Source organism: Halichoerus grypus, chromosome 8 (assembly GCF_964656455.1).
Source record: "Halichoerus grypus chromosome 8, mHalGry1.hap1.1, whole genome shotgun sequence".
Lineage (NCBI taxonomy): Eukaryota > Metazoa > Chordata > Mammalia > Carnivora > Phocidae > Halichoerus > Halichoerus grypus.
The window spans coordinates 127089770-127117468 of record NC_135719.1 but is presented as its reverse complement, the minus strand read 5'-3'; the positions used below and the strand labels follow the sequence as shown (position 1 = coordinate 127117468).

Sequence of the window (27699 nt, the reverse complement as noted above, 5' to 3'; positions counted from 1 at the left end):
TGAGGTGGGGCGGCTGTAGGAACTGCAGGCCCGCCTCGGGGCGGTGGAACCTAGCAGTCTGCCTGGACCAAGCAGGCAGGCTCAGGCTGGGGGGGTGGGGGGGGGGCAAGGCGAGCAGGCCCCGGCAGCATTCTGGAGGAATTTCTGAATTACTTACTGGCTGGAGACCAGAGGCTGGAGCAGGCCTGGGCTGGCCCAGCTGGCTGAGGACCTTGAGGAGCCTTTCTCCTGGCTCCAAGGCCTAACCGCCTCCCGCCTCCCGCCTCTGCCCCCCACTCCCTTCTGCCTCCTGCCTCAGAACTGAGGCCTCGTGCAATGGCGAGTGCCCGCTGAGGGGCTCACCCGTGCTCCCCATGACCCCATTTGTGGAAGAGGCAGCCGGGGCCTAAGGAGGAGGGGCTGGTCTTCCCCTGGCCCCTGCCTTTCTTCCTTCTTGGGCTTTTGGGCAACCTGTTGAAGTCAGGGCTGCTCTTGATCTCTCTGCTCTTCTGAAAACATATTCCATCTGTCCAAGAGAGGAACCCACTCTAGTTTCTGTGTCTTCATTGAGTTGTTGGGGGCAGGATGGTGGGTTGGCTGTCCCCATACCCTCCAATTCGGTTTCCCAGACGGGAAGGCCCTTTGTGTATAAATGTCTTCTCCCTCAGACAGGACCACTATGTAATTTGCAGGGCCCTTTGTTAAAAAATAATCAAGAATTTAGGACAGTGACAAGAGACCATGAAACCAAGCCCCAGGCCCTTCTGAGTACGGAGCCCGTGCGACCACACACATTGCACCCATAAAACTAGCCCCGCTTGCAGAACACCCTTGGCCCTCCTTGGCCCCTCCCCAGCCCTCTCCTGGACCAGAGCATGTCTTTGGCTGGAAGGCAGGTCTGAGCAGACATCCACCCACTCTGCTCCTTTGTATCTTACACTGTCCTTAGTGGTGGGGTCTGATGTCCCACACTCACGGTCCTCCCGGGGAAACTGAGGCAGCGAGGAGACTGGGACCTCATGATCCCACGCAGTACTGCCCGTCTCAGACAACGGGCGGGGTGGGGGAGGCTTGGCAGGGACAGCTGGGCCCAGGGGCTCCCCTTAGCTGCCCGTGTGGTGTGCCAGCCCCAGAGCTCTGGGCCGGAGGTCAGGTGTCCCAGTTCCTGCCCTGGCCTTCTATTCCCCATGAGTGTTATTCCTTCTGAGAGGCGGGAGTAGGGGGACAGCGGGGCCGCTCTGTCAGCTCCGGACCAGGCCTCCGTGCAGCCGAGCCTGGTTGCTTTGTTCTTTGTCACCACTGCACCGCGGCTGATCAGCTGCCACCTGGCAGGGCCACTGCCCTCGGGGCTGTGGAGTCCCCCGAGCCAGAGGAATGGTGGGGCCTGGGTCCAGGGGTGTCCTGACTCGGGAATTTTGTTTTGACTTCAGGAGCCGAAGCTCAGCTGAGGTCAGGGAGAGCAGGTGGGTCCTGCCCGGGGACTGGAGCCTCCCCGTCCAGCTGCATGGAAGTGCCAGGCCAGAGGGAAGGAGGGCCTGACAGGAACAGAAACCAGCGCTGCCCTGCCCTGGCAGGCCCCTGGGGCACAAGCCCGTGCAAGACCCTTCTTCTTCGGTAGCCTCATCCCCACGCTTCCAGGCCCGCCGTTAGCCTCCTGATGGTAATGGCCACCACCCCTCCCGTGGCGAAGCCCTTAGTCAAGGCCTGGCGAGGGGCATTTGTGGCCTATGGGCAGTGTCCCATTTCTTCTCACAAAAGCCACGGGAGGTGGGTCCTATTGTTCCAATAACAGAGTCTGATGAGCTGAGCGACTGGCTGCCGTCCCCACGGTGGCCACGTCGTCCCTGGACACTCTTCCTTGGTGGCAGCCCTTAACACAGCCGTGCTTGGGCGGCTGTCGGTTTCTGTGCGCCTCCCTGATTGGGGTTAAACTCCATGTCAGTGAGCGGAGCTGCTGTTTGAATTCACGTCTGGCCAGTCGCCACACTGAAGACTAGCCCTGGTGTCACACTCAGTGCCCAGCACAGAGCGGGATGGCCATAGATGATGAGGGGAGGAAGGAGGGAGGGGGGAGGCGGCTGAGCGAGCATTCCAGCACAGGCCAGCCTGACACGAAGCCTGGGACCCTAACCACTGGACTGTACCAGCTTCTTCTCACCGGAGACTCCCCTGACATACTTCTGCCAGGCTAAAGTGGGTCCCTGTAGCAGACTCGAAGGGGGCAGGACTGAGCTTGGCATCGTGGAAGGAGCTTGGAACGAGGAGGAAAAGGCCTTGTCACCCTCTCAACTCCCAGTCAGGGGTCCTTAGTGCTGAGGTTTCAGGAAGACCTCTCCTTCTGGGGGCACCCCACTGGGCCAGTTGGTTCCTGGCTGACTTCTTGACTCCCCGAGCCCTGTGGGGCAAGGGTTTGGTAGCTGCAGGAGTCTACCTCTGTAGGGGCTGGGTAGCAGGGTGGGTGTCAACAGGGAGGCCTTTTGTAGAAGAAACACCTGCATTTATAGCCTGCTTCCAATCTGGCCCCGTGGAGCAATTCAGTGCTCCGTTCCCCGTGCATTGGGAATATCTGCTTTCCTAGTGGTGCCGGGAACCACAGCCTCTGGGCCAGTACTTCTGTCAGCTGAGGCATTTGTGGGCGTCCGCCCCAGACATGTTCACACACGGGCACTGCCAGGCTGCTGGAGTGCAGGGTATCTGCTGGGGCAGCTCTCAGGAAACCCAGCAGCTGGGCTGCTGAGAGCAGGGAGCCCCTCACTCTGTCCTCCATTCTTTAAATGTATTCATCAAATATCTCTGAGCCCCTACTCTGTCCCAGGCATGTTGCTAAGGCTGGAGATCACAGATGGCAACAGAGCCCCAGATTCGAGGGGCTCCCAGTCCCGTAGGGGAGGGCCATGCGTCACCAGGCGGTGGCCACACAGTGATGGTGCGGACAGGAAGCGTGGGGAGGGTGGCCTGCGGCTCCTAGGATGCTTTGGTACAAGCCTGGGCAGAAAGACATTTACTGGCTCACTTCGCAGGGCAGGTGTGAGGCTGGGTTGCCTAGCAACTTAGCGATGTCTCTGAAGTCAGGCTCGTCCCCATCTTTCTGCCCTGCTATGCTCAGCATTTCTGGGTGATGCCACCTCCAGTCCATGTGACGGATACCGCATCCTCACACAATCATGTCCAGAAGCAGAGAGCAAGGGTAGGCTCTCCCTGTGCCTGTTCCTTTTATCAAGGAGGAAAGATTTTCCCACGAGCCCCTAGTGGCCTGCCCTTCATATCTCGAAGCCCAGCTGGTCACCTGGGCGTGGCTAGCTGCAAGGGAGGCTGGGAGAGCGCAGGCCGGGCATTCTCAGCTCTCCCTGGAAGACAGGGAGGGGCACCTGTCCCCGGCTCCATTTAGTCTCAGTTTGTTCACGCTGCCACCAAAGAAGAGTGTAGACTGGGTGGCATATAAGCAGCAGAGGTTTATCTCTCCACAGTTCTGCAGGCTGGAAAGATAAGGTGGCAGCAAATTTGCGGTGTGACGACCTGCTTCCTGGTGTGCAGATGGCCATCTTCTCTGTCCTCACGTGGGGGAGGGGCAAGGGAGCGAGCTCTCTGGGGCTTCCTTTAGAAGGGCCTTATTCCCATGCATGAGGGCCCTACCTCATGATCTAATCACACCCCAAAGGCCCATCTCCTAATGCCATCACCTTGGGGGTTAGGATTTAAACACACGAATTTGGGGGTGGGGCACAAACATTCCATCTACAGCAGGGCTCCTGTGTACATGACAGATGTTTGGCAGCATCCTTGGCCTCTACCTACTCGATGCACCCTTCCCCAGGCTCTGACAACCAAAAACCATCTCCAGACATGGCCAAAGGTCCTTTCGGGGACGTGGGATCACCCCCTCCCCCCATTGAGAACCACAGATCTAGTCTTCTTTAAGCCACGCTGAGGAGACAGGGAAGGTTTCCCCTGACTGAACTGAGCTGTGAAGGAGGGCTTACCTGGCTGAGGAAGGTGAAGGGCCTCCTTCCCCTCCTCCTCCTCACACGTGTCAGGCTTCCAGCAAACTCGGATGGCTACTCCCTCACATTTGTATACAGCTTTAGAGTTTGAAATGCGCTCTTGCTGATTTAATCATACTTATTCCTCATCACAGTCCCGAGAAGTAGGCACTTGCCCCTCACTTGCGGATAAGGAAACTGAGGCTCAGAGAAGTTATGATCTTATGGCCAGAGGATGGTGGCACAAAGGTCTGAACCCAGGTCTTTAAACCTGGAGTTCTCCCCATTGCTCTGGATGCTTCTGAGATGGTACAGACGTTGCTACGTGACTGATGATGGTCGCTGTGGCGGGGGCCACTTTCCGGGAGATGTGGGCACAGAGTGGGAGGGAAGGCTACTGGGCAGCTATGGTAGCCTTGGAGACTGTGAGGTTTACAACTTCTGCCTCCGATCCCCTCCCAGCCTGACAGACAGTCGACAGTTCCCTTGGCTGCTGGTATGACAGCACGGAGCTAAGACTCTTGCGGGGCCCTGGCAGGCGATTTGATATTTAGGACACTCTCCTGTCCCTTTCTTCCCCGCTGGCTTTTGCCCTCAGCCCACGTGAGCTCTCCTCGTCCTGCTCACCCACCCACACTGTTGTTGGGAGAGGCTTTGGGGTGAGTCTTTTGGGCTTGGCCGCTTTCCTCAAGTGCCTTCTGGGTCCTGCACTGTGGGGTCCCCCCTTCCTCCTGGCTGGGGTGTCCCCCCGCAATGCCTTGTGCCGGTTCTGCTCTCCCTCTCTTCTCTGTCCATGCTAAGCCCCCCAGGGCCGTCCGCTGCTCTCAAGCCATCTCTCTGACACCCAGGACTCCCAAGCATACTCCTCAGTCCTGATCCTTCCCCCAAAGCCCATTCTTGGATTCCGAAGCCCTGCGTGACTCTTCCCTGCAATATCTCATAAACACCCCTGAATAAATTCTTGATTTTCTTTCTCTCCATCCCCAACACCCAAATCTGCTCCATCAGAGGCTTTCCCGTGTCAGCGATGAGGACTTTATTCTTCCAGGTGTTTGGGCCCCAAACCTTGGGTCATCGCTTTCTCACACAGTCCATATCTTACCTGTTGGGGAACCTTGTTGGCACCACCTTGAAATACATCCAGGGTCTGGCATCCGCATCTCCCCCACAGCGTCCTCCTTCAGCTTTTGCTGGTATTATCTTAATGGCCCCACTGGTGACTCTCCTGATTCCGCTTTTGTGTCCCTGAAGTCAAGCTTAACCCAGCTTGGCCCAAACATCCTTTCAAAAGGTGTCTGAGTGTGCCCTCTGCTGCCCCAAACCCTGCAAGGGCTCCCGTCACCCAGACCCCGCGTGCTACCTAGTGGCCTTCAGGATGCCACGTGGGCTGGCCCTTCCCTCTGACCTCATCCCATCGCCCCGCCCCCCGAGCAGGCTCCTCCCCTCGCTCTGCTGCCTTTGCACAGGCCCGCTCATGGGTCCTACAGGCACGCTCCTGTCTTGGGTCTTTGCTCAGCCTGGAAAGCTCTTCCCCGCCCCCGATGTTCAAGTCATTGCTCAAATGCCACCTGTTACCTGCCTGAAATTGTAACCGCCCCCAGTCCACCCCCCCAGCAATGACCCTCCCGAACCTCCTTCCCCAGCTCATTTCCCCCCCATAGCACTTAATATCTTCTCACACACTGTAGGACTCACTTATTGATTGTCTATATTGCGTGTAAACTCCATGTAAGAGATGGGTTTTGTTTTACTCACTGGTGTATCCCAAACATACCCACAATAGCACTGGACACAGGGGAAGCTCTTAATAAATGTTTATTGAGTTTAACTGAAGTCACTCACACTTTAGTATAAACTGAAGTACGTAATCGCTCTCCCTACCCACCCCCATCCCTCAGACTTGCATTCACCATTAATCTTAAGAAAAGGTTATTTCCTGTATCACCCAGGACTCCCAAGCATACTCCTCAGCTGGTCCTCAGGAAAGGCATTGTGGGGGCTGTGAGTTCTAGAATCTTGAAATAAGGGCAGGTGGATGGAGGACCCACAGTGAAGCCAGGACTCAAGGAGGGAGAAGCAGCACCTGGCTCCTCAAAAGGCAGATAGGTAGAGGTGGCAGCCTCCGGGGTGTGGCAGAGAGGGAAGGGACAGCGGCCGGCCATGCACATGGTCATGGTGTGATTACAAGTGTCTACTCCAAGGACAGTGGTGGGGGGAGAGGAGCTGAGACCTAGACAGGCGGCTGGCTTGAGCAGTGTCTTGCTAGCGTGTTTTCATGGCAGGATGGGCTCAGGAAGCAGGCTGGTCGCTGCTGGGGGAGATGCAGGCAGAGGCGGAGTCCCCTGCACCCCTAAAGAAGCTAAAGAGGCTGGAGCTGCACGGACCCTCGCTCAGTGAGACCCTCTACCAAGGCCCAGGGTCCATCTGACATTCAGACCACTATGAGCTTCTAGAAAATGTGCCTTTTGTTGTGACTTTTTCCTCCTTCTAAATAAACATCCACTTACTATACCTCATCTTGTATTTGTAAGTGTATATTTTTTATAAAGAGGTCCCCCAGCTCATGCAGCTCAGCCCGCACAGAACCTGGACCTGCCCCTGGGTGGAGAAGCTTGCTCTCCAGGCAGGGTGAGAGTTCTGGCCCACGCCCCTCTCCTGTGACCAGTGTCGCTGAAGCCAGGTGCACTGCTGCCCTTTTCGGGCATCTGAATTTGACTTCCTGGAGCCAGTCTGGGGTCCTGTTTTCTTTTTCTTTCCCACAACCCCCGCGTTAGAGAGCTGAAGCTTTCCGGAGGGGGAGAACTTGTGAGGTTGGAGCGCCCTCTGCTGGGAACTCGGAGGTACAGCCAGGAGAGGTACAAGCCGGGAGTGGCTGTGAGTTTAGTCCTAAGGATGCAAGCAATAAAGCAGGTGGATCTGGGGGTTAATACGCAGGTAAGCCCCTCTTGTTGGGCACAGAACCGTCTCATTGGTCATGGACATATTTGAGCACACACATTATGTTTCTATAGTTCAAACGTGATAATGCATTCATGTACAGTTTCCATTTCCATCACGCCTGGGGCTGGGGCAGCACCACCAGAGTGTTGGACTCCACAGGTTAAAGGCTCAGTCCCCTACGGACTATTTCAGATGCCAGGTGCAAGGGGGTTCCCCAGGATATCTGCACTTCTGATCCACCAGCTACAACGTGGGGGTGTCCCAGGACCCCCTCGGGTTTGATAATTCACTGGAACAACTCGCAGAACTCACTGGAAGTGCTATACTTATGATTACAGTTTTATCATAAAGGCTCTGGCTCAGCAGCAGGCAAATGAAGATGTGTGCAGGGCAAGATCTAAAAGGGAGTGCAAAGCTTCCCCTCCCAGGAAGCTCCTCTGAGCCCCACTGTCCAGAGTTTTCACTGGAGTTTCATTAGGTAGGAATGATTGAACACTGGCTGGGTCACTGAACTCAATCTCAAAGCCCTCTCGCATTGGCTCCAAGTCCCAACCTCTACTCCCTGGTTGTCGTTCTGGCTACCAGCATCCCGAAGCTATCTAGGGGCCCACCCCGGGTTGCTCCATTAGCATAACAAGGACACTCCGGCCTCTCAGGAAATTCCAAGGCTTTAAAAAAAAAAAAAAGATTTATTTATTTATTTTAGAGAGAGAGATGGAGGGAGGGGCAGAGGGAGAGGGAGAGGGAGTCTCAAGTGGATTCTGTGCTGAGCGCAGAGTCTAACACGGGGCTGGATCACGATCCTGATCCTGAGATCACAACCTGAGCCAAAGCCAAGAGTTGGATGTTCAACCCACTGCGCCTCCCATGTGCCCCCCAAGGGTTTTTTTAAAGTTGGTAGCAGGAACTGGGAGAAAGACCCAGTATGTTCTTGATGATACCGCAACACTTGTACACACAAGAGTTCCGTCCTCTCCATCCTGGCCACCACGGCAGCCGGCTAGCGAGCCCCACTCCAGCTCACCCACGGACTCCCTAAGGTGGGGGCCGAACAGCCAAAGTAGCCCTCCAAGGGCCACACCACCAACCCTCCTTAAAAGGCAAACCACTGGGCCTCAAGGTGGGCCTCCCAGCCCCCTGGTGTCCCTCCCCCTCCAGGACGGCTGCTTGCTGAAGGTGAAATGTTCCCTTCCTGTGGTTCAAGGCCATTGGTCTGCAGCCAGTGTTTAGGATGCAAGCTTGCCTTGCCAATTATTGTTTGATTTTGTTGAACACAAAACACATCAAAACAAAACCAGTCCCGAGCCCCCGCTTGGCGAGGCAGCCTGGTCCCCCGAGGACACGGCAGCTGTCACTACGGCCGGCCGAGGCTGCCGCTCACACTGCTGACCTGCCGGCTCTGTGTCCTCCAGGGTCCCCAGCAGCATCGCCCCCGCTGCGGGGGCTCGTCCGGCTGCAGGGCTTCGGCTCTTAGGGAGCATTCGCTGTGGCCCTCGGTGCTTTGGGGCGCCTGCTCCTGAATCTAGCGCAGGGAGTCGGGGTCAGGTGCAGGCATGCTCCAGCGTCCCAGCGGCAAGTCTCAGCTGCCCCTCCCCCAAGGCGAGGCATTCTCAGCCCAGGAAGAGGGGTTCAGACCTCAGCAGCGAGATGTCTAAAAATGCTAGATGTCTACTGTGTCCCCCGCACTGTCCGCACAGTGCCGCTGCTCCCTCCCACATCCCTCCAATTCTTAAGATTCTGGATAGGGGCGCCTGGGGGGCTCCGTCTGTTAAGCGTCTGACTTCAGCTCAGGTCTCAGGGTCCTGGGATCGAGCCTGCTTCTCCCTCTCCCTCTGCCCCTCCTCCGGCTTGTACTCTCTCTCTCTCTCACAAATAAATAAAATCTTTCAAAAAAAACAGACTCTGGACAAATCCTTTTGATCTTTATGCAAGTCTTAAACCAAAGCCTGAGATTAGAATGCTTTCATGGTGTTTCAGAGGCCCGGTACTTGGATATTTCAAAGGAGGCTGCTTGGTTTGGGCTGCTCTTGTGCCTGTGGGACCTAGGGCCCCTCTCATCCCGCCCCCCCCCCCCCGGAAAGGAACGCCCACTGTACTGAGGTCGTCCTTATAAGAAGCACTTACTGTGTGCTAGGCCTTGGGCTCAGTGTTTCACATGCATGAGTTCATTAAATCTTCACAGCAATCCTGTGGGGCGGAGGATACCATTGTTTCTGTTTACAGATGAGGAAATTGAGATTCAGAGAGGTTGAATGACTTGCTCAAAGTTACAGAGCTGGCAAGTGGTAAAGCCAGGCAGAATTTCAAACCCAGAAATGTCACATGCCAGAATCTGTGATGCTGGCACAGAGAACTTTCCAGACGCTTCCTTCTGTTCTCCCATCCTACCTCCCCTGGTGCAATTCCTGAGTAATGCAGGGGACAGGGAGAGCCTATCAACCTGACCTTGAGAAATCAGCTGCAATACAACATTACCATCCCTCCCATTGGCTAGTCCAGCCTGGCCTGGAGCTCATGCCTGCTTATGAATTTAGTTATTCCTCACTTTGTTGCAGAAAGAGTATAAACAGAGTAAGTGCCCACCAACTTCCCTGTCTTGATCTGAAGCTGCCACTTGGAAGCCACCGAGGGGCGGGAAGTATAGTGGTTAAGACCCCAGGGAGCCAGAGCTGTATTGTTAGGGTCTGAATCTCAGCCTCGCCACTTACTAGCAAGAAACCTTGAGTGAGATGCTTAACTTCTCCATGCCTTCATTTCCCCACCTGTAAAATGGGGTTAAGAACAGACCTCCTGTACAGGGTTTCTGGGAGGAGCAAAAAGCGCACAAAGAAAGCTAACCGAGTTAGGGCATGGAAGGAGGGGCACTCCCAGGGTGCTGTTTCCCGGGGCTGCGGCCTGACCCCCTCCAGGGCCGGGCCAGGGTCTTTGGGCCATTTCCACCCACCAGCCCTGCAAGCATCGTCTAGCCCCGCCTTGGGCTTGCCGCTCCCGCCTGGGTCCTCCTGCCCGCCAGCCTCCCAACTTGCCAAGCCGATTGTCAGAGGATGAGTTCTTTGTGCAGCCCGCCCCCCCCCCGCCCCCAAATGAAGCACTGTCTCCTCCTGCGGTCTTGCCCAGCTCCAGGGTGGGCTGACTGGGGGAGGGACTGAATGTTTATGGTTTTTACCAGCCCCTGATTTTCTTCCCCAAAGGGTGCAAATGTAGCTGTTAGAAACCTCAGTTCACCATGAGGACACTGAGCCTTGGAGAGGTTTGCCCAAGTATCAGGCTGCTGGACCCTTCAGGGCTCAGATTTCACGTCGGGCTCTTGAGGGGGCAGAAGTTTGGGAGCTCACAGAAAGTGCAAGGCAAAAGCTGCAAACCAGTCTGTAAAGTCTGGAGGAGATGTGCTCACCCGGACTTTTGGAGCTGCCCTGACACCTAGTGGCCACTTGTAGGAATTACTCCAACTTTGGGAAGGCTCCCGGGCTGTTACAAGGCAGGTTTTTTTGGCTTGGCAATCCTTCACCCACTTGGGGGTGGCAGTAGCAAGGGATGGCCCAGATGGTCGGGGGTGGTGGTAGGGGTGGATTTTAGCTTCCTTATATCTCCATAATTTCCCCAAACCTACCCAAACAAAAAATAACATTTGATCAGAAGATTGCTGCCTTTTCATTTTTATGCAAGAGATGGATTAAAAGCATCTTGAGAAAACTTTGCTGTTTTTATGGATCCATGGCCTACAGTCCACAAATTCTGATACTTTGTGGCTTCATAATCCTCAGGGTTCCACCCAGATACCAGCAGTTATTGGATGCTCAGTATGGGCAGGAGACTTGATGGGGAAATTTATAGATTATAATAAACTTAAAAGACATAGGCTGACTTCAAGGGGATTCGATTTATTTGTGGAGTCAGAGCAAAAGACATCCACATACCCTGGTGAGTATGGTAGATGTGAGCTTCAGCCTTCAAATCCCTTATTGCATTTCTTTATTTTCTTTTATTATCCTAATTTTGACTCTGAGCTCCTATACCACCCAATCAATGGAAATTCAACTTCAGGCTAAGACCTCAATTAAGGAAAGGAAAGGGGGAAATGCACTGTGGGGAGGGGGCATAAATTATTTCGAATAATGATTCTGCCCCATGTGCAGAGGGGCCTCGGTGTCAGATCCACCCCCTGGTGAAACAAAGTGAAACCCAGGGTGGTAACAGGATGCCTAGATGCCGGTCCAGCACTCCACTGGCTCAAAAGTGTTGGTTCTTGGTTACCTCCAAATTTTCCTAGTTCTCCACCATTTGCCCAAAACAATTGCCAGGTGAATGTATTTGTTGATGCCAAAGGTATTTATTGAGCATCTACTTTGTGCCAGGCACTCTGAAGTGCTACAGAGATGCGCGCTTCAGTCCCTTCCCTTGTTGACCCACAAAGACAACTGTCAAGGTTGATCAGAACCCTTCAAGGTGCCCACCCCCCTTACCTGGGCAGCGCATGCTGTTCTTGACCCTCCCTGCTGTTATGCTAAGCAACTCTTATCTCCCTGGCTCCCAAAGAATTTTAAAAAGAAATGCAGAATAGTAGATTCCCCAGAACAGATTGGGAAGCCTTTAGTTCAGCTGTCCTACTTTTCAGCTGGAAGCACAAGGCTTCAAGATCAGGTGGCTAGGTAGTCCTGGGCTGCGACCACCTGCCACATCTCTGTCTCCCATCCTGGGCTCTGTCCACGTGGCCCCTCAGCATTTGCTTCTAAAGGTCCCTGTTCTCGTTTCCTGAGCATCTGTTCCCTCAGCCACTGCCTCCAGCATCTCAGAAATCTCTCTCCTGGACACAGTTTACATTTACTATGATGACCGCTTTTGTGTACTGATCTCCCCCCTTCCACTCCCCGCTTTTCTCTTGCAGCCTAGCAACCCCGTTGCATTTCCCATTTGTCTTCCCCCGGCTCCCACCAAGGCTGCCGAGGATGTGCCCCCTTGCTGGCCACTAAAACCAGGAGGTGCTGCCCCGGGGAAGGGCACACCACCAGCAGCCCAGAGGCGTCAAGACCCAGCCAGACTTTATTGGCTCGCTCACAGTCTGGCCTTGATGTTTGTCTACGGAGATTTCAGACAGATCGCCGCCTCCTCCCTGCCACCATCTGACTTGCCAGGACTTCTCTGTCGCCAGGACTTCTTTCCAGACCAGACTTGTTGCTATGGCTTCGCCGTTTTCAAGAAACTGGTTTGAAAGGTAAGGGGATAACACTGGGTGTCGGTGAAGCCTCGTGGCTGACTGGCGGGAATGTTAGGCAGGCTCAAATCCAAGCGAGACCATTTGTCAACCCACCCCTCATGGTGGCAGAGGGTTGAACACGGGTAAGTTTCCGTGCCGGCTTGGGGGATGGGGCAGTGAGCTGGTTTACATTGTTGGCAAGCGTTTGGCAGTAGACTGAAATTTAGAATATGCATACCTTTTGGCCCAGCGATCGCACAGGATTTGCTCCACTGAGCCCTTGTTAGAGAGACTCATGCGTGCAAACACCGTATACAAAAGGATGCCGGTTACAGTATTATTTGTAGTAGCAAAACAATGGAAATAACTTAAACGTCCATAAAAATGAGACTCAATAATGAGACTTCTGTGCTATAGCACATGGCATTTAAAAAAGATGGAGATGGATCTAAATGTACAGACATGGAAAGATTGCCAAGACATCCTGGAAGGCAAAGCAAGTTCAGAGGAACGTGATAACATGCTTCTATTTATGATAAATAAGAACCTGTGTGTTTGTGAGGGTAAAATAATATATAAGAAAACATGTGTCCTCTGAGCCTACCACATGCCAGGTAATGTTCTAAATGTTTTACAGGCGTTCACCCACTTAGTCCTCAAAAACTCTGCTGCCATGGGGACTATTATTAGCTTCATAGTACAGATGGGGAAACTGAAGCCCAGGGAGATTGGGTAACTTGCCCAGGAGTGGAGCTGGGCTTGGGACTCGGGTGGTCTAGCCTTGGAGCCCACGTTTAAACCCCTCTATCACACGCACGCACGCTGATCGGGGCACAGGACAGAGGTACCCGGGGAAGGCTCGTGGGGCAGGGTCAGAGGGGAGCCCTCAGACAGAGCTCCCTAAGGACACTGCAAGACACAAAGCCGCAGGGCCAGATGGGGGCCCAACCCATAGGCCTTGGGGAGGAGGTGCAGCTCGGTGGAGCAGCTTCCGGAACCACACAGACCAGGTGCCCTGTTCTGTGGGCGCACTGAGCTTCTGTGCTGCCCTCCTCCAAAGCTCAGTGTCCGTCGCCGTGTGCGGGCGAGGACAGCGGCTATTGGGCCCTGAGAGGCCGTGGCAAGGGCTCCCTAGGGACGGTTACCCCGGCGCTTGCCTGTCTCTTTAAGGGGCGGAGCCCACGTCCCCCCCGCGGAGCTGAGTGGCCCGTGGCTTCCCAGTGTGGCTCCCGGCCCTGCCGTCCTCCCCTCTGGGCTCCCCGGGGACCTGCAGACCCCTCTCACCGCACCGGGGCCTAGCCACGTGCACCCCTGGGTCACCCCACTGTGTCCCCAGAGTCTGGCCCCGCAGCCAGCAGCCCATGGCTGAGGGGAAGCTGAGGCAGAGGGCAGCCCGTGGGAGCCCCCGGGGAGCGCTGCTTCGGGGGAGGTGGGAGATGGGGTGGGGCGGACTGACCTGAAGTTCACCCCGCCTCTCTTGTCATCCAGCTTCTTTACCAGCTCCCTGACTTGGTACAGGTCTACGGGGACCTTGTCCTGCTGAAGGGGTGGGGGGGCCGGGCAAGGTCAGCCAAGCTCTCTGCCCACCCCTCTGCAGCCCCTGCCCCCAGACAGACACACGGACACACGGACACACACACACACACACACACACACACAGACACACGGACACACACACAGATACACACACACACAGACACAGACACACGGACACACACTCAGACACACGGACACACACACACACAGACACACGGACACACACACAGAGACACATACGCACACACGGACACACGGACACACACACGGACACATGGACACAGACACACGGACACACACACGGACACACGGACACACACACACAGACACACGGACAGACAGACAGACACACACGCACACCCTGGCTGGAGCCACAGGGTCAGGACACCTGTATCATAGCTTTCCGGAAGTCGCCCACAGGCATCGTCATCATTCCTTTAGGGTTCAAGCTCCTGAAGAAGTCCACGACTGTGATTCTGTGCTGGTCGGCGTAGCTCTGGGAGAAGCAGGAGACACCAGGAGCACGCACTTGACTTTATAACATCTATTAACCACCCCCCACCCCCCACCGCCACCTTCCGCCAAAGGGCGGCCTGGCAAGTGCAGGGGAGCTGTAGGGGGCAGCCTGGGGGGCCCGAGTCTCCTGTGTGTTAGCAGTCGCCTGAGCCCAAGAGCCCTGCACGGAGCTGCATGCCGTGATGGCTCTGGGGTTTGCTCAGTGTCCGGGGGCCCCCACTCCACGGAGCAGGATCGCCATGCGGCTCCAAAGAAGGAAGGATTAGAGTCTCTGCTGTTTGTTCTGTCTGTCTGCCTATCTATCTATCTATCTATCTATCTATCTATCTATCTATCTATCTATATCTTTCATCTATCATCTATTACCTATCTTTCCATCCATCCATCATCTTTCTATCGTACATACTCTTTTATAAAATGCACTGTACTAATACATTGTGAACACCTTTTCAGTATCATTAAAACATTCTTTTGGGGTCCTTTCTAAGTATCTTTATGTTTCTCTTCCCCTCCCGCTCTCAAAAGGCCCTCAAGGCCCAGCCAGATTGATAGATATTCCTGCAGATAACCGTGCTCACTGAGGAACTCCTCAGGGACCAGTCCTCGGTCCCCTGCTCTTCTTTCCCCACACTTTGCCCTCTGGGGTGCACTGCCTCTCCCCCCAGGGGGACCCTACTTCTGCATCCTCAACAGCTGCTCACAAGTCCGTGCTGACACCCACTGGCACCTCAATCCAACACGTCCCAGGTGACGCTCCGGCAGCTCGACCCTGTGGGCGGTTGTAAGCGCCGTGGCGGACCCCACGGGTGAGCCGACACGCCTCCCCTCCCTCCACAGCACGCCCCTGTACAGTGCAGATGCTGCAGAGCCAAACGTCGACATTCCCCAAACCCCCTTTCAGCTAGGCGTCGGAATGGGATGCGTTTCACCAAGCACCCAGGGGAGGCTTGTGTGGGAGATCTGATTTGGAGGGAGCAGGCCGGATGCAGCTGGGGGCCGGTCCTGATTCAGCGGGTGATCCCCGCTGGGCAGCCTCCCGATCATAGCAGAAGCAGCCATCACCCTGGCAGCCCACATGGGGGATTTGGGGAGCCATTTCTGGAACCTAAACCAAGAATCTGTTTCTTCAGCCCCCGTCAATGTTTCTGGGGTCTGTCTCTGGTCATATATCCCTCTTTGTTTAACCCAGCCGGAGTGGATTGTGTGCTCAGCAACAAGAACTTTGACCAGCGCAAGAAGGGCTTGTTGCTTCGGTAGGTGCTAGTGATAAGACCCATCATCGCTCCTGCCCTGGAGGAGTTCAGAGACGGCCTAGCTACTCCTGACTAGGGAGTCTGGAAGGGTTGCCCAAGGACATGAACTTGAGTAGAGACCTAGAGGAAGAGTAGGAATGAGTGAGACACAGAAGGCAGGAGGAAGGGTGTTCCAGGCAGAGGAATGTGCGTGTGCACAGGCCTGGGGTTGAGCGAGAAATGGTGTAGAGAAACAGGGAGAAATCCAGGGGGGCTCAAATGTTGGATAACCAGCTGGGAGGGGTGGACAGAGAGGGTGGGGCTAGAGAGGACTTCCCTACCCCTGCCAATGTCATCACCTTTATTTTAGTCCCTTGGGCTTGAACTTTTGGGATTATCTTTGGTTCTCTCCTATCATCACAGGCCTTCCTTCTCCCAGCACACACACACACACACACACACACACACACACACGCACACTCCCACACATGCACCATGTACCCAACCATTCACCAAATCCTGGAGGCGCTCCATAATGGTATCGCCTACATCTGTCTCTCCACTTCCATTCCCACTCTCAGGCAAGGCACCATTCTAGAATACTAGCTATCATACCTAGAATACTACCATAGTGTCCTCGTTGGCGTTCCCACTCTCATCTTTACCCCCTTCAGTTCATTTTCTCTCCATTGCCTGAAAAATTATTCCTCAGTCCTGCTGGATTCACATTACCCACTTCTCAGCCACTATCGCTGGCTCCCTGCTCCCTGTGGAATCAAAACCCAACACTGAGCCATATCCAGCCCCAGCCTCCCTGTGCAGCCTCGACTTCCAGGCTTTGCAGGAACCTGGAACCGTGTGGTTCTCCTGCTGGAACCACATGGTCCTGCCCATCCCCCAAGCACACTGTGTGTACCACCCCCCTGCTCCTTTGCTGGTGGGAATCCTATCCCCAGAGCTCCCTCCCTGTTGCTGTCGCTCACCTGAATCCTTTCTGCTCTTCAAGGCCCTTCCCCAGGACGTGTCCTTTTTTCTTTGCCTAATCCCACAGTGGCCTCTACTCTGGATTTTGATGATATCTGCTGCGTTTGTCACTCATTTATTATTTATCATATATCTTTGAGAAGTTACTGCAGCTGTCCCATCTTCCCAACCAGATTGTTGGCCCCCCTGAGGGGAAGGACTGTGTTTTGCATTGCACATCTGGTTTGGTCTCTAATCTGAGATTCTTATGAGATTCCTAGAGATTTCTATGCTGTTTTAAACACAGGGTGGGACCCCCACTTTGCATCTGAGAACTCCATTCCTGTTCCCTGGAGCATCCCGCTCCCCTTGCGAAACAGGTTTCCTCTTGGTTCCATCTGATGTCATCTGACTCGTGCAGATACTTGATAACCCCCTTGCCTTCTAGAACTTTCCACACAACAATAATATTCATGCAGAGCTCTTTTATTTAGTCCTGGAAGCTAAGGCACAGAGCAGACCAACCAAGGAGCGGGAAGCAGCCCCAGCAGTACACACCCTGTAGAACCCACATCTGCATGGTATCACCACAGTGTGCATCCAGCAGAGGCTGGTCAACCCTGCCACCGGTGAGAGCCAGGAATAGGAACACCAGCCTGGCCTGGGCACTACTCTGTGAGGTGATCAGACCAGATGAGCGCCCTTGCAGCTCTAAAACTATCTGATTTTTCATTTCCATGGTTACATCTGCCTCCTGTGATCTGAGACTTGAGCTGGGAGTAGGTGACCACAAGACAGAAAGGACCTGAGGGTCCCTCTTTAGCTGAAGCCACCAAATAGCTGTCCTCACCACAGGGGTGTCTTGGCATCCTTATCAGCTACTGGCAAGAGCTTGCGTTTGTTGGGTGCTTATTATTGGCCAGGCATTTGTGTGTAACAGAATTGGATCTCCACAGCAGCCCTCCCGGGGTGAGTCCTGTTGTTCTACCCATTTTCCAAGTGAAGAGACTGGGGCCCAGAGAGCACAGTGACTTGCCTTTGGTCGTACATTAGCAAGCTGGTAGAAACCATCCTGTTCCAAGCCCCTCCCACTTCAGCCCTTTCCCAGATCTCCCCTTCCTCTGGGAGCTGGGGAGCCCTGCTGAGGGGATCCAACATCCACAAGGAATATTCCACGTCCGAGAGACATTCCTTGTTGGAGAGGATTGTGCAGACGCTTTGGGGGAGGGGCGACTCTTGGTCTTTGGGGTCTGCAAGAGGAAGGCAAGGGCTCACCTGGATCAATTTCATGGGGTTCGTCCACTGGAGGAGCGCTTTCTTGGCAGAGAAGCCTTGCACCGACTTGTATATCACGTCCAGCTGGGGGTGGATGGCACACACCCCATCCAATATTTTTAGGAACTGCTCAGACACCAGCACATTCTGAGGTGGGGAGAGAAGGGACCCGTCATGAGGAAGACATCGCCGCTGTTGTACCATCTCCACCCCCCGCCCCCTCCCGCACCTCCCCCTGCAGACCAGCAGGCCCATCCAAGCCAAAGGCAGAGCTTTTTTTTGTCTTTTCCAGCTTGTTCTGCAGTGCTGCTCCTAGACTGGGGTAGTTCACCTTTCTTAGAGCTTGCAATTTGACTTGTAAGGTTTGCACGTGATTTTGATCAGATGTTCTAGCTGAGGGCTGGTAGCCTGTCACATACTATCAGTTCAGCTCTCAGATGGTGAGCATCAGTTTCTGTGTGTGGCAGATGAGACACAGCTATGGGGTTAGGAGACTGGTCTCCAGGCAAATGCCCTGAAATGTCCATTTCTACACCATATTGGTCTTTGGAGCAGGTGCCCTGGAAGAGGATTCCTCATCCCAACCACCCTGTCCTGGTTCAAAACCCACTGGGAATGCGCCTTTTGGAAGTGCCCTCAGAGCTGGGTTATAGGCCACAGGAGAAGACGTGTTCTGTGAAGCAGTGTTTGACCAAAGCTGGCCTTCCCTGGTTTGGTCAGCCTGCTTCATTCCTCAGATGTGGCTGTGAGGAATTATTTGCCACTTCAAATAATTAAACCCATGCTTAAGGGCTGCAGGCTTACCTCATCCCGATTTGTAGATATTCTAGAGAAAGTTCTAGAGAAAGTTCATCTACAATGAAGGGATTCCAACACTGTTTAGAGTTACATCAGGAGAGATGACAAAAGGGAAGGAAAAGTCTAATTCAGACCTGTCTGTGCTGGTAGGCTTGTTTTTCTTTTTCTTTTTTTTTTTTTTTTTAAGATTTTATTTATTTGACAGAGAGAGACACAGCGAGAGAGGGAACACAAGCAGGGGGGAGTGGGAGAAGGAGAAGCAGGCTTCCAGCCGAGCAGGGAGCCTGATGTGGGGCTCAATCCCAGGACCCTGGGACCATGACCTGAGCTGAAGGCAGATGCTTAACGACTGAGCCACCCAGGCGCCCTGTGCTGGTAGGCTTGTAAGGTGGCATTGTGATCCCAGCTCATGGGGACGTGCACCCCCTGGGGTTAGCCAAACAGCACCGCTTCTAACGTTCCCTCAGACACCAAGACAGTGCCTGAGGGCATGCCTTCCAACCTGCACTGGGCGGGGGGAGAGCAGATGCCAACAAAATCTGGATGTGTAATTGAGCCCCAGAGGCGGGGTGGGGTGGGAGTTAAGGCCGCATGAGGGGTGCAAGGCCAGAGCTGTAGGATGAGGGCGGACAGAAGGCCCCTGAGGAGAAAGACCATGAGCAAAAAGAGGAGCCTGGGGGCAGGGAGCAAGGGGAAGAGAACAAAATGAAAAGAAAAGCAGGTATGTTTTTCTAATGTTTTATAATCTGTGGCAAACCTAAGTCCAAATTTTACTTATTATTTAGTTCCAAGGAGTTTGGGCTTAAATATTCAAAATACCATCACTGAGGGCGCCTGGGTGGCTCAGTCGTTAAGCGTCTGCCTTCGGCTCAGGTCATGATCCCAGGGTCCTGGGATCGAGTCCCACATCGGGCTCCCTGCTCGGCGGGAAGCCTGCTTCTCCCTCTCCCACTCCCCCTGCTTGTGTTCCTGCTCTCGCTATGTCTCTCTCTGTCAAAAAAATAAATAAAATCTTAAAAAAAAAAATGCCATCATTGATATTATTGCAAGGCTTTAAGATCTTGGCAAAATATCATATTTGTGTGGCATTAAAATTATGTAACATGACTTTAACACTGTCCCTTTATAGAACTCTAGAGTAGGAGGCAGAAGCCCTGGGTTTACCCTTTGTCGTGTTTCTCGCTTGCCTATGTGGTCCTGGGCAAGTCATCTAACCTCTCTGGTTCAGTTTCCTTATATATAAAAGGGGAAAATGAGGAAGAGTTCTTGTTATGGGTTGAACTGTGTTCCCACCAAAAAGATATTGAAGTCCTAATCCCCCGTACCTGTGAAGGTGACCTTATTTGGAAATAGGGTCTTTTTAGATGATTGAGTTAAGATGAGGTCATTGGGGTGGGCCCTAATCTGCTATGACTGGTGTCCTTCTAAAAAGGGGCATTTGGATACAGAGACAGACATGCACACAAGGAGAACGCCATCTGAAGCTGAAGGCAGAACTCAGGGTGATGCTCCTACAAGCCAAGGAACATCCAAGATTGCCAGCAAACGACCAGAAGCTGGGAGAAGCATGGAACCCATTCTTCCTTGCAGTCCTCCAAAGGAACCAATCCTGCCAACACCTTGATCTTGGGCTTTAGTTTACAGAACTGTGAGATATTATACTTCTATTGTTTGAGCCCCCCACCCCCACCCCAGAGTGTGGTACTTTGTTCACGATAGCTCTGGGGCATGAGTCCATTCTACCTACCTCCCAGAGTGGGGCCAGATAAGCGGAGCAGAGATCACTTTGGGGGGAAAACCAGTATAAAGTGGTGGGCCAGCTACCACCTGTCTGATGATCCAGGCAAGAACACCTGGCCCAGTGAAGTCCCCTCCTTGGGCCTTCCTCCTCCATCAGGGAGTTTACCCTTACATTCTACTCTCAAGAGGCCACGTCATGGAATACAAAATTTGTACGTGTGTTAATATGCAGATTCTAAAAGTTCTGTGATTCTGGAACCATTCTGGGACCCAGGGCTGTCCATGAGCAGGGCTGGCAGTGAACGAATGCTGCTCGGGGGATCCCATCTCTGCTCTGCTGTTTCTGCTCCCAGACCCACTCGGGCTCCGGTCTGGGATTTCACACCATAAAGTTATCAACGGAAGGGCTACTCCTGCGAAACGGACCCCAAGAGAGGGCCAAGTTGTACTCCAAAAGGAGTGACCCTATCATGGAGCATTGGTGTAAGGGACAGAGCTATTGGTGCCTGCCCACCCAGCGTGGCTGTGGTAACTGCCCACATGGCATGCGTGGCTGTGGTAACTGGTGTGGGCCCTGGTGTGAGCAACCACCGTCTGATCACTCACGGAAATGTCGATCTCTTCCATCTTGGATTTGGGGTTCCTCTTGATGGACAGGATAAGTAAAATAGCCCCATCCATACTCATAGGGTTCAGGAAAAGCTGTGGGAGGAGGGGCAAGACCGGAGGAGGATGAGATGGGGACAGGAGAGCCTGGCTCAGAGCATGGCTTCCATTTCTTCCCATCAAATCATCGTCTCTATCTTCCACCCAGATTTCTCTGTAAGCACCTGTCTCCCTGTTTGTCCAGTCATCCATCTGCTTGTCTATCACTGCTCATCCATCCATCCATCCATCCGTCCAGCAAACCTACCATGTGCTGGTTACTGGGAAACGTGCTAAGGGTTGCACAGGCAGACAGGACAAGGTCTCTGCCCTCATGTAGCTTACACTCTAGAGGGGGCCACAGGCAAAGGAGTAAATGGCATCAGAAGTGCGGTGAGGGCAATGACAGAGGCACATACTGGTACTGCAGGAGCCAGGAAAAGGACATCCAGCACAGTGGAGGGGACACTTGAGCTAAGCCTTGCTGAACTAATGGGGATTCTTCTGGTCTGGAAGAAGCAGGGGGCAGGACCAGAGGAGGGAGTGAGATGCACCAAAGTAGAAAAGGGCAGGCAAGTGCAAAGGTGCAGAGGTGTTTGGGCAATAGCAAACATTTCATGAACAGGAGCAGAAAGAACGAGGCCACAGAGCTGGGACGGGCCAGATCACAGGGACCGTGCGGGCCTAGCTGCGCACCCAGGGTACTATCCTAATGTAGCTGAGAGCCACTGAAGCTTGGGCTAGAGGTTAACAGCAAAGACCATGGAGCCCAGTGGCTCTGCTTACTAGTTTTCTGGCCTTGGGTCAATTCCCTGACCACTGGGGACCTATCGCTTAGGGCCACTCTGAGGATCCAATAAATTAATTCAAGCAAAACATTCAAAGGAGTGCTTGGTACATAGTAAGCAGCAAATGAATGCTAGTTATTATTAGCGAAGGCTTTCCGCCAGGTGGTGCTTGATGAGGCAGCCAGAACTTCCATTGAGCACCTACTGCGTGTCAGGTGTTTCCCGGGCTCTGACAGACTCGAGAGAGAAAACACAGACTTCACAGGGCTTAGCTTCTAAGAAGCCTTTGATGGACACACTTCCCTGGGGGGATCCTTATTTTTTCCAAGAGTAGGGGAAGGAGGGCTGTGCTCCACGTGGAGAACAAGAGATCATTCCAGTGGCAAAACTGATGCAGCTTCCACCTGCGACCAAACTGAGAGGTATGTTTTAAATTGCGTTTAAAACTTTTTTCTTTCATTTTAAAACATTTAAAAAATTTAAAATATATTTAAACACATGACAATGGGTTTAATTAAACATTTAAGCAATGACACATGGTCATTATACAAGAAATTCAAAAAGAGGTAGAAAAAGTGTGAAAATCACGAGTGCCCCCATCGGTTAGAGAAAACCCCCGTAGCCATGTTGTTGAGGCAGTGTTTCAATCTTTTACGATTCAGGTGCTCTGAACTTTCCTTGGCTTCATGGTTCCACGGAGGCTGAGTCACAGGCAGGCTGCATCAGTCAGTCTCTCTGAGTTATTCTTCGTCCCACTCTGGCCAGACCTTGCTCCCAGCTCTCGCGGTCACTAGCCAGCAGGTCGCCGTGCTCCCTCTACTGCTGGGAAGCTGGCTTCTTCTCTGCAGCTCTAAGGTGCTCGTCCTCTCAGATGGCAGCTCATTGTCACTGATTTCTAACTCCCATCCTTCTCCACCAGCACCCCCACATCTGTGGCCTCCCCCCGAATCGCCCCCACATCTTGAGGAATTTGGAGTTGCAGTAGGAAGCCAGGGAGGGCTGACTTCTTGGCCTCTCTGGAGCTGCAGGGCCTGAGCTGGTCACGTAGGCTCGGCTTTCTCATCTGACAGGTGGAGCGAGTGAAGCCCGAGCTGGAGGGCTGTGCCGTGAGCAAGAAGCAAGCCACCTGATATGCACCTGTCTCACTGCGGGAGCCCCAGGAAGGGAAGCTGGTAATGGGAGGCCTCCTCTTTCATCTGTTTTCCAACTGCCCAAGAGCTTCTATGTGAGACATCTATAAGCCAATCTATTTATTTATTTTTGAAGATTTTATGTATTTATTTGACAGAGAGAGAGAGCACACAAGCAGGGGGAGCGGCAGGGAGAGGGAGAAACAGGCTCCCTGCAGGGCAGGGGGCCCGATGCGGGGCTCGATCCCAGGACCCTGAGATCATGACCTGAGCCAAAGGCAGACGCTTAACCCACTGAGCCACCCAGGTGCCCCTATCAATCAATTTAAAATGAAAGATGTATTCATTCATTCATTAATGGACATTCATTGGGCATCTACTATATGCCAATAGGTACAAGGGGTATAATAATGGGCAGAAGCAAACACAGTCTTTACTCTCATGCAGCTCACACCAGTGGGGGTGACCAGACAGTCAGCGAGTCACTGAAGTCAGAGTCTAAGAAGGAACCTGGCAAGTTCTGCGTGAAGGGGTGAGCTGAGATCTGAGAGTCCGTGAGGACAGCTGCTGGAGTGCCGTGCTGAGCTGGGGCAGGGACTCAGTTAGGTGCAGGGAGGAGTGGGGGAGAGCACTACAGGAGAGGCTGAGTCCGAAGCCACAGGGAGAGTCGGGCCCTGGGATGGGGGAGATGAAAGAAGCCCCCGAGGCCATGGCTGGACAGCGAGGGAGAGTGTGGGGTAAACTGAGGCTGGAGAAGCACACCAGGACGAGAGAACTGGGTTTGAACCACAGGAAACCATGTGGGGGTCTAAGCCGGAGGAGACTAGATGGGGGTGGGGGTGAAAGTCAGACTTATGCTCAAAACGCACACTCTGGCTTCAGTGCGGAGCAGAGTCTGGAGGAGACCCAGGCGGGAGGAAGGAAGACCGGTTAGAAGATGACACCAGGCACCCAGTGACCGTAGAGGGTGACACTAAGGTTAGAGCAGAGAGATAGTCAAGAACCTATGCACATGTGACGCACAAGGTGAATTTTCCCAACAATTCTCTCCAGCAATATGCAGCCCCATCACCCTGCTGCCCCCACCCCAACACACACAAATACACACACACACACACACACACACACGGATGCACAGACACACACAGACACAGGGACACACCCACTGATGCACACACACACAGATGCGCACACATGGACACAAACACAAGGATGCATAGACACACACGTGGGTGCACACACACAGATGAACACGCATGGACGCGTGGATGCACACACACAGATGAACACACATGGACACACACAGAGATACATACATGGATGCAGGCACACGGATGCATGCACACACACATGAGTGCACACATGCACACGGACACACACATAAAACGGCCCATTCCCAGCTTAAGTAAAGACTTTACCTTCAGAACCTTGAGGCTCTCATTGACCTCCAGCCCTTTGCTGATTTTGGAGACTCCGTCGTTGCTGATGCCATTGCTGCTGACGTCTAGGTAGACCAGGGAGTTGTTGAGTCTGAGGACCTCCCCTAGGGCCGTAGCCCCCTCGTTCCCAAAGCCGTTCATAGAGAGATCCAGTTTCTGCAGGGTCATATTAGCCTCCGGGGGGGGGAGAGAATAGCACCAGCATCAGGGCTGCGTGTGACTCTTCCAGCCACCAGGCCCTGGTTTCTCTCCCCTGCTGCCATCCCGCTGGGTGCTCAGTGGTCTCCCGGAGGGAGAGCTCCACCAGACCTTTCCAGATCCCTCCCAGTGGAGGGAGTCAGAACCTGGTCATTCCCTACCCCCTAAGGAAATTGCCCTCTTGAAGTATCCCCAAAGATGCCACCGAGGCCCCAGCAAGGTGAATTTGCTGAAGTAGGATTGATACTAAAGAATAAAGCACATGCAGAAATTATGGGAGGGATGCTAACAACTGGAAAGCATTTGATGAGAGCTCCATGTACGCTCATCCATGGGGTCATGAGGAAGAGGTTCAAGATGGCAGGATGGGAGGCCCTGGACGTCCTCACTGGACTCAACACACCACTGCCAGAGAGCGCCTTACCCGGAGACCATTGCACAAGGCCACAGCTCCCCGTATGTAGAAGTGATTCCAGCTCAGATCCAGTGACTGGAGCCCTATATTGAGGGCTGGGGGAGGGAGGGAGTCATCTTAGTGTTCCCCAAATCCCAGAGAACCCATTCTCAGAGTTGACAGATGTCCATGGCACTGGGGAATAAGGACTACTCAATGTTCATGCGAAGTAAGACACTGGGACAATAATTTTTCAGTTATTCATTTAAACACAAAATTTTAAGAGGATTCCCCGTGCTGGCGACAATGTATTAAAACAATCCTACTCTTGTATTGCAGGGGGCAAGCAAATTGCTACAGTCTGTTGGGCAAACGTGATCTGGTCACAGATATTTTGCTATCCCACAAGCAACATCACCTCTGAGACGCTTCCTAAGGAGACAGTGCAGGACACGAGAAGAGTTCCATGCTTGAGGTGTTTATCATGGCCTTACTTATAAAAGCAACATTCGTGACTCACCGGGGAAGGGTAAAGTATATAATAAACATCCATCTGGCAGAATATGATGCAACCAATAAACTAATAGAGATAGCGGGGAACACAGGGGTTGTATTTACACGGGGAGGCTGTGAAGGGGTATTACATCATGTGATGTGTTTTTCTTGGAGAACTATGGGAACAGAGGTGGCTCCGAAAGCTTTAGGGACATCATCAGTTCTAAGTGGTGAGGCATCAGGCTTATCTAGAAGCTGGTTTGCATAGAAGTTGTATTTTTTTTAACTTAAAAATATTTTGGGGGCCCCTGGGTGGCGTAGTCCCTTAAGTGTCTGACTCTTGGTTTCAGCTCAGGTCGTGATCTCAGGGTGCGAGTTTGAGCCCTGGTTTGGGCTCTGCGCTCAGCAGAGAGTCTGCTTAGGACTCTCTCCCTCTCCCTCTGCCCTTCCCCCTGCTCTTTCTCGCTCTAAAATATATAAATAAATAAATATTAAAAAAATATTTTTGCTTACGTGCTACATAGGGTTGGGGAAAACATCCTGTTGAAACACATTATCATGCTTATTTTTACGGAGGGAGGGCAGATATGCTGAGGACACTGTTGGGAAGAGGCTGAAGAACTCTTGAAACTTTACTGGGCGGGAGGCAGTGACTTCAGCCCTCAGACCCAGGGAAATGTTTTACTCGATTTTCTTTTCAGTGCGCTGTGTATGATTGTATGTCTCTTGAGTCAACTACCAGGATGTACTTTCACTAAAGTGCACAACACCTTATATTGTTTTGAGAACAAACTTCCCCCCGCCTTCATTCTCTTCTTACCCCTACTCCCTCTTCTCTGCCAATTCCCTTAATATGCCACGCACACTTGCATCTCTTCAAGGGCTGCAAAATTTAAATGTTAGTTCTGTTCTCGCCCCTGACTAGCTGTGTGACCTTGGGCAAGCTACTTACTCTTCCCTTACTTCTGCTTTCTTATCTGTAAAAATGGAGGTATTAACCCATACAAGGTTTTGGGAGGGAACTGATGTGAAATGTCTAGGATGATGCCTATCACGTGGCAACCATTTAATAACTGGCAGCTTTAATAATAATAAATATTTTTAAAGCTCACATACAATATGATGATAACCACATTAAAACAGGAGGTAGTCTGTCTCACTTTAAAGTTGTTTTAAAATTTAGGGTTATTTATTTATTTAAAAAGATTTTATTTATTTATTTGAGAGAGAGAGAGAGAGAGAGAGGGAGAGAGAGCACAAGCAGGGGGGAGGGGTAGAGGGAGAGGGAGAAGCAGACTCCTCGCTGAGCAGGGAGCCCGATGCAGGACTCAGTCCCAGGACCCTGGGATCATGACCTGAGCTGAAGGCAGACGCTTAACTGACTGAGCCACCCTGGCACCCAAAATTTAGGGTTTTTAAAAAAGATTTTATTTTTAAGTAATCTCTATACCCAACATGGGGCTCGAACCTACAACCCCAAGATCAAGAGTCGCAGGCTCCACCAAGTGAGCCGGCCAGGTGCCCCTAAAATTTAGTTTTAAAGTATTTGAAAATCAGTTTTCAGATGGACTCAAATTGCCCCACAAGGCTTGTACACTTTGCTCCTCCCCTCTGACCTGTCAGCCTGGACCCTCTCTCTCAGGGAAGATGTTGCTCAGCAGTGAGATGGGAGAGCTCTGCCCCCCACCCCCTCACCGGCCCACCCCCCACCCCCCGCCAGCCTACCTGCGGCCTCTGGCACACACCTCCAGCCCCTCCCTCTCTCAGCACTGCTCCCAGAGGCCACCCCTGCCCCTTCGCTCCTCACTCCATGGCTGCCAGCCTTTGTTTTTTTTTTAAATTTAAATTCAATTAGTTAACATATAGTGTATTATTAGTGTCAGAGGTAGAGGCCAGTGAGTCATCAGTTGTATATAACACCCCGTGCTCACTGCATCAGGTGCCCTCCTTACTGCCCATCACCCTGTTACCCCATCCCCCCCCACCTCCCCTCCAGCAACCCTGTTTGCTTCCTATGATTAAGAGTGTCTTATGTTTTCTCTCCCTCTCTGATTTCGTCTTGTTTTATTTTTCCCTCCCTTCCCCATGCTCCTCTGTTTTGTCCACCTTTTCAAGGACTTTGTCCCGCAATTATCTCCTCTTCCTTCCTCACGACCCGTTTCTTCTTCTGTTCTTCCTATCAGCATTTTCCATCTTTACGAACCTTCCTGCCTCCATGTCACCCATCTTTCTGCCCCAGCCTCCTCTCCGAAGGGCTCCTGGAGGTGCCCACATTGCCATTCACTTCTTTGCATCCCATTTTCAATTCTGCTCCCTCCAGTCAGGTCTCCACACTCACCTCCTTCACTAACACAGCTCTTGTCAAGGTCACCAATTATCTTCATGTTGCTGAGTCCTGTGGTCACTTTTCTGACCTCATCTTATTTGACCTCTAAGCAGCACTTGACCCAGCCAAGA

At 52.9% G+C, this 27699-nt stretch overlaps 1 protein-coding gene across 1 annotated transcript in view; it reads right to left on the bottom strand.

Annotated features, from left to right (window-relative positions):
- Positions 1 to 13409: 13409 nt before the first annotated feature.
- LRRC74A (leucine rich repeat containing 74A) overlaps positions 13410 to 27699 on the bottom strand; it is a 30500-nt gene continuing 16210 nt past the window's right edge. Inside the window, exons 8-14 of the mRNA XM_078054336.1 lie at positions 24778 to 24863; positions 24135 to 24329; positions 20760 to 20855; positions 17616 to 17762; positions 14018 to 14125; positions 13550 to 13632; positions 13410 to 13458 (exon numbers count right to left, since the gene is read on the bottom strand). Coding sequence (XP_077910462.1) covers positions 13410 to 13458; positions 13550 to 13632; positions 14018 to 14125; positions 17616 to 17762; positions 20760 to 20855; positions 24135 to 24329; positions 24778 to 24863 — 764 coding nt within the window. The remainder of the gene's footprint in view (positions 13459 to 13549; positions 13633 to 14017; positions 14126 to 17615; positions 17763 to 20759; positions 20856 to 24134; positions 24330 to 24777; positions 24864 to 27699) is intronic.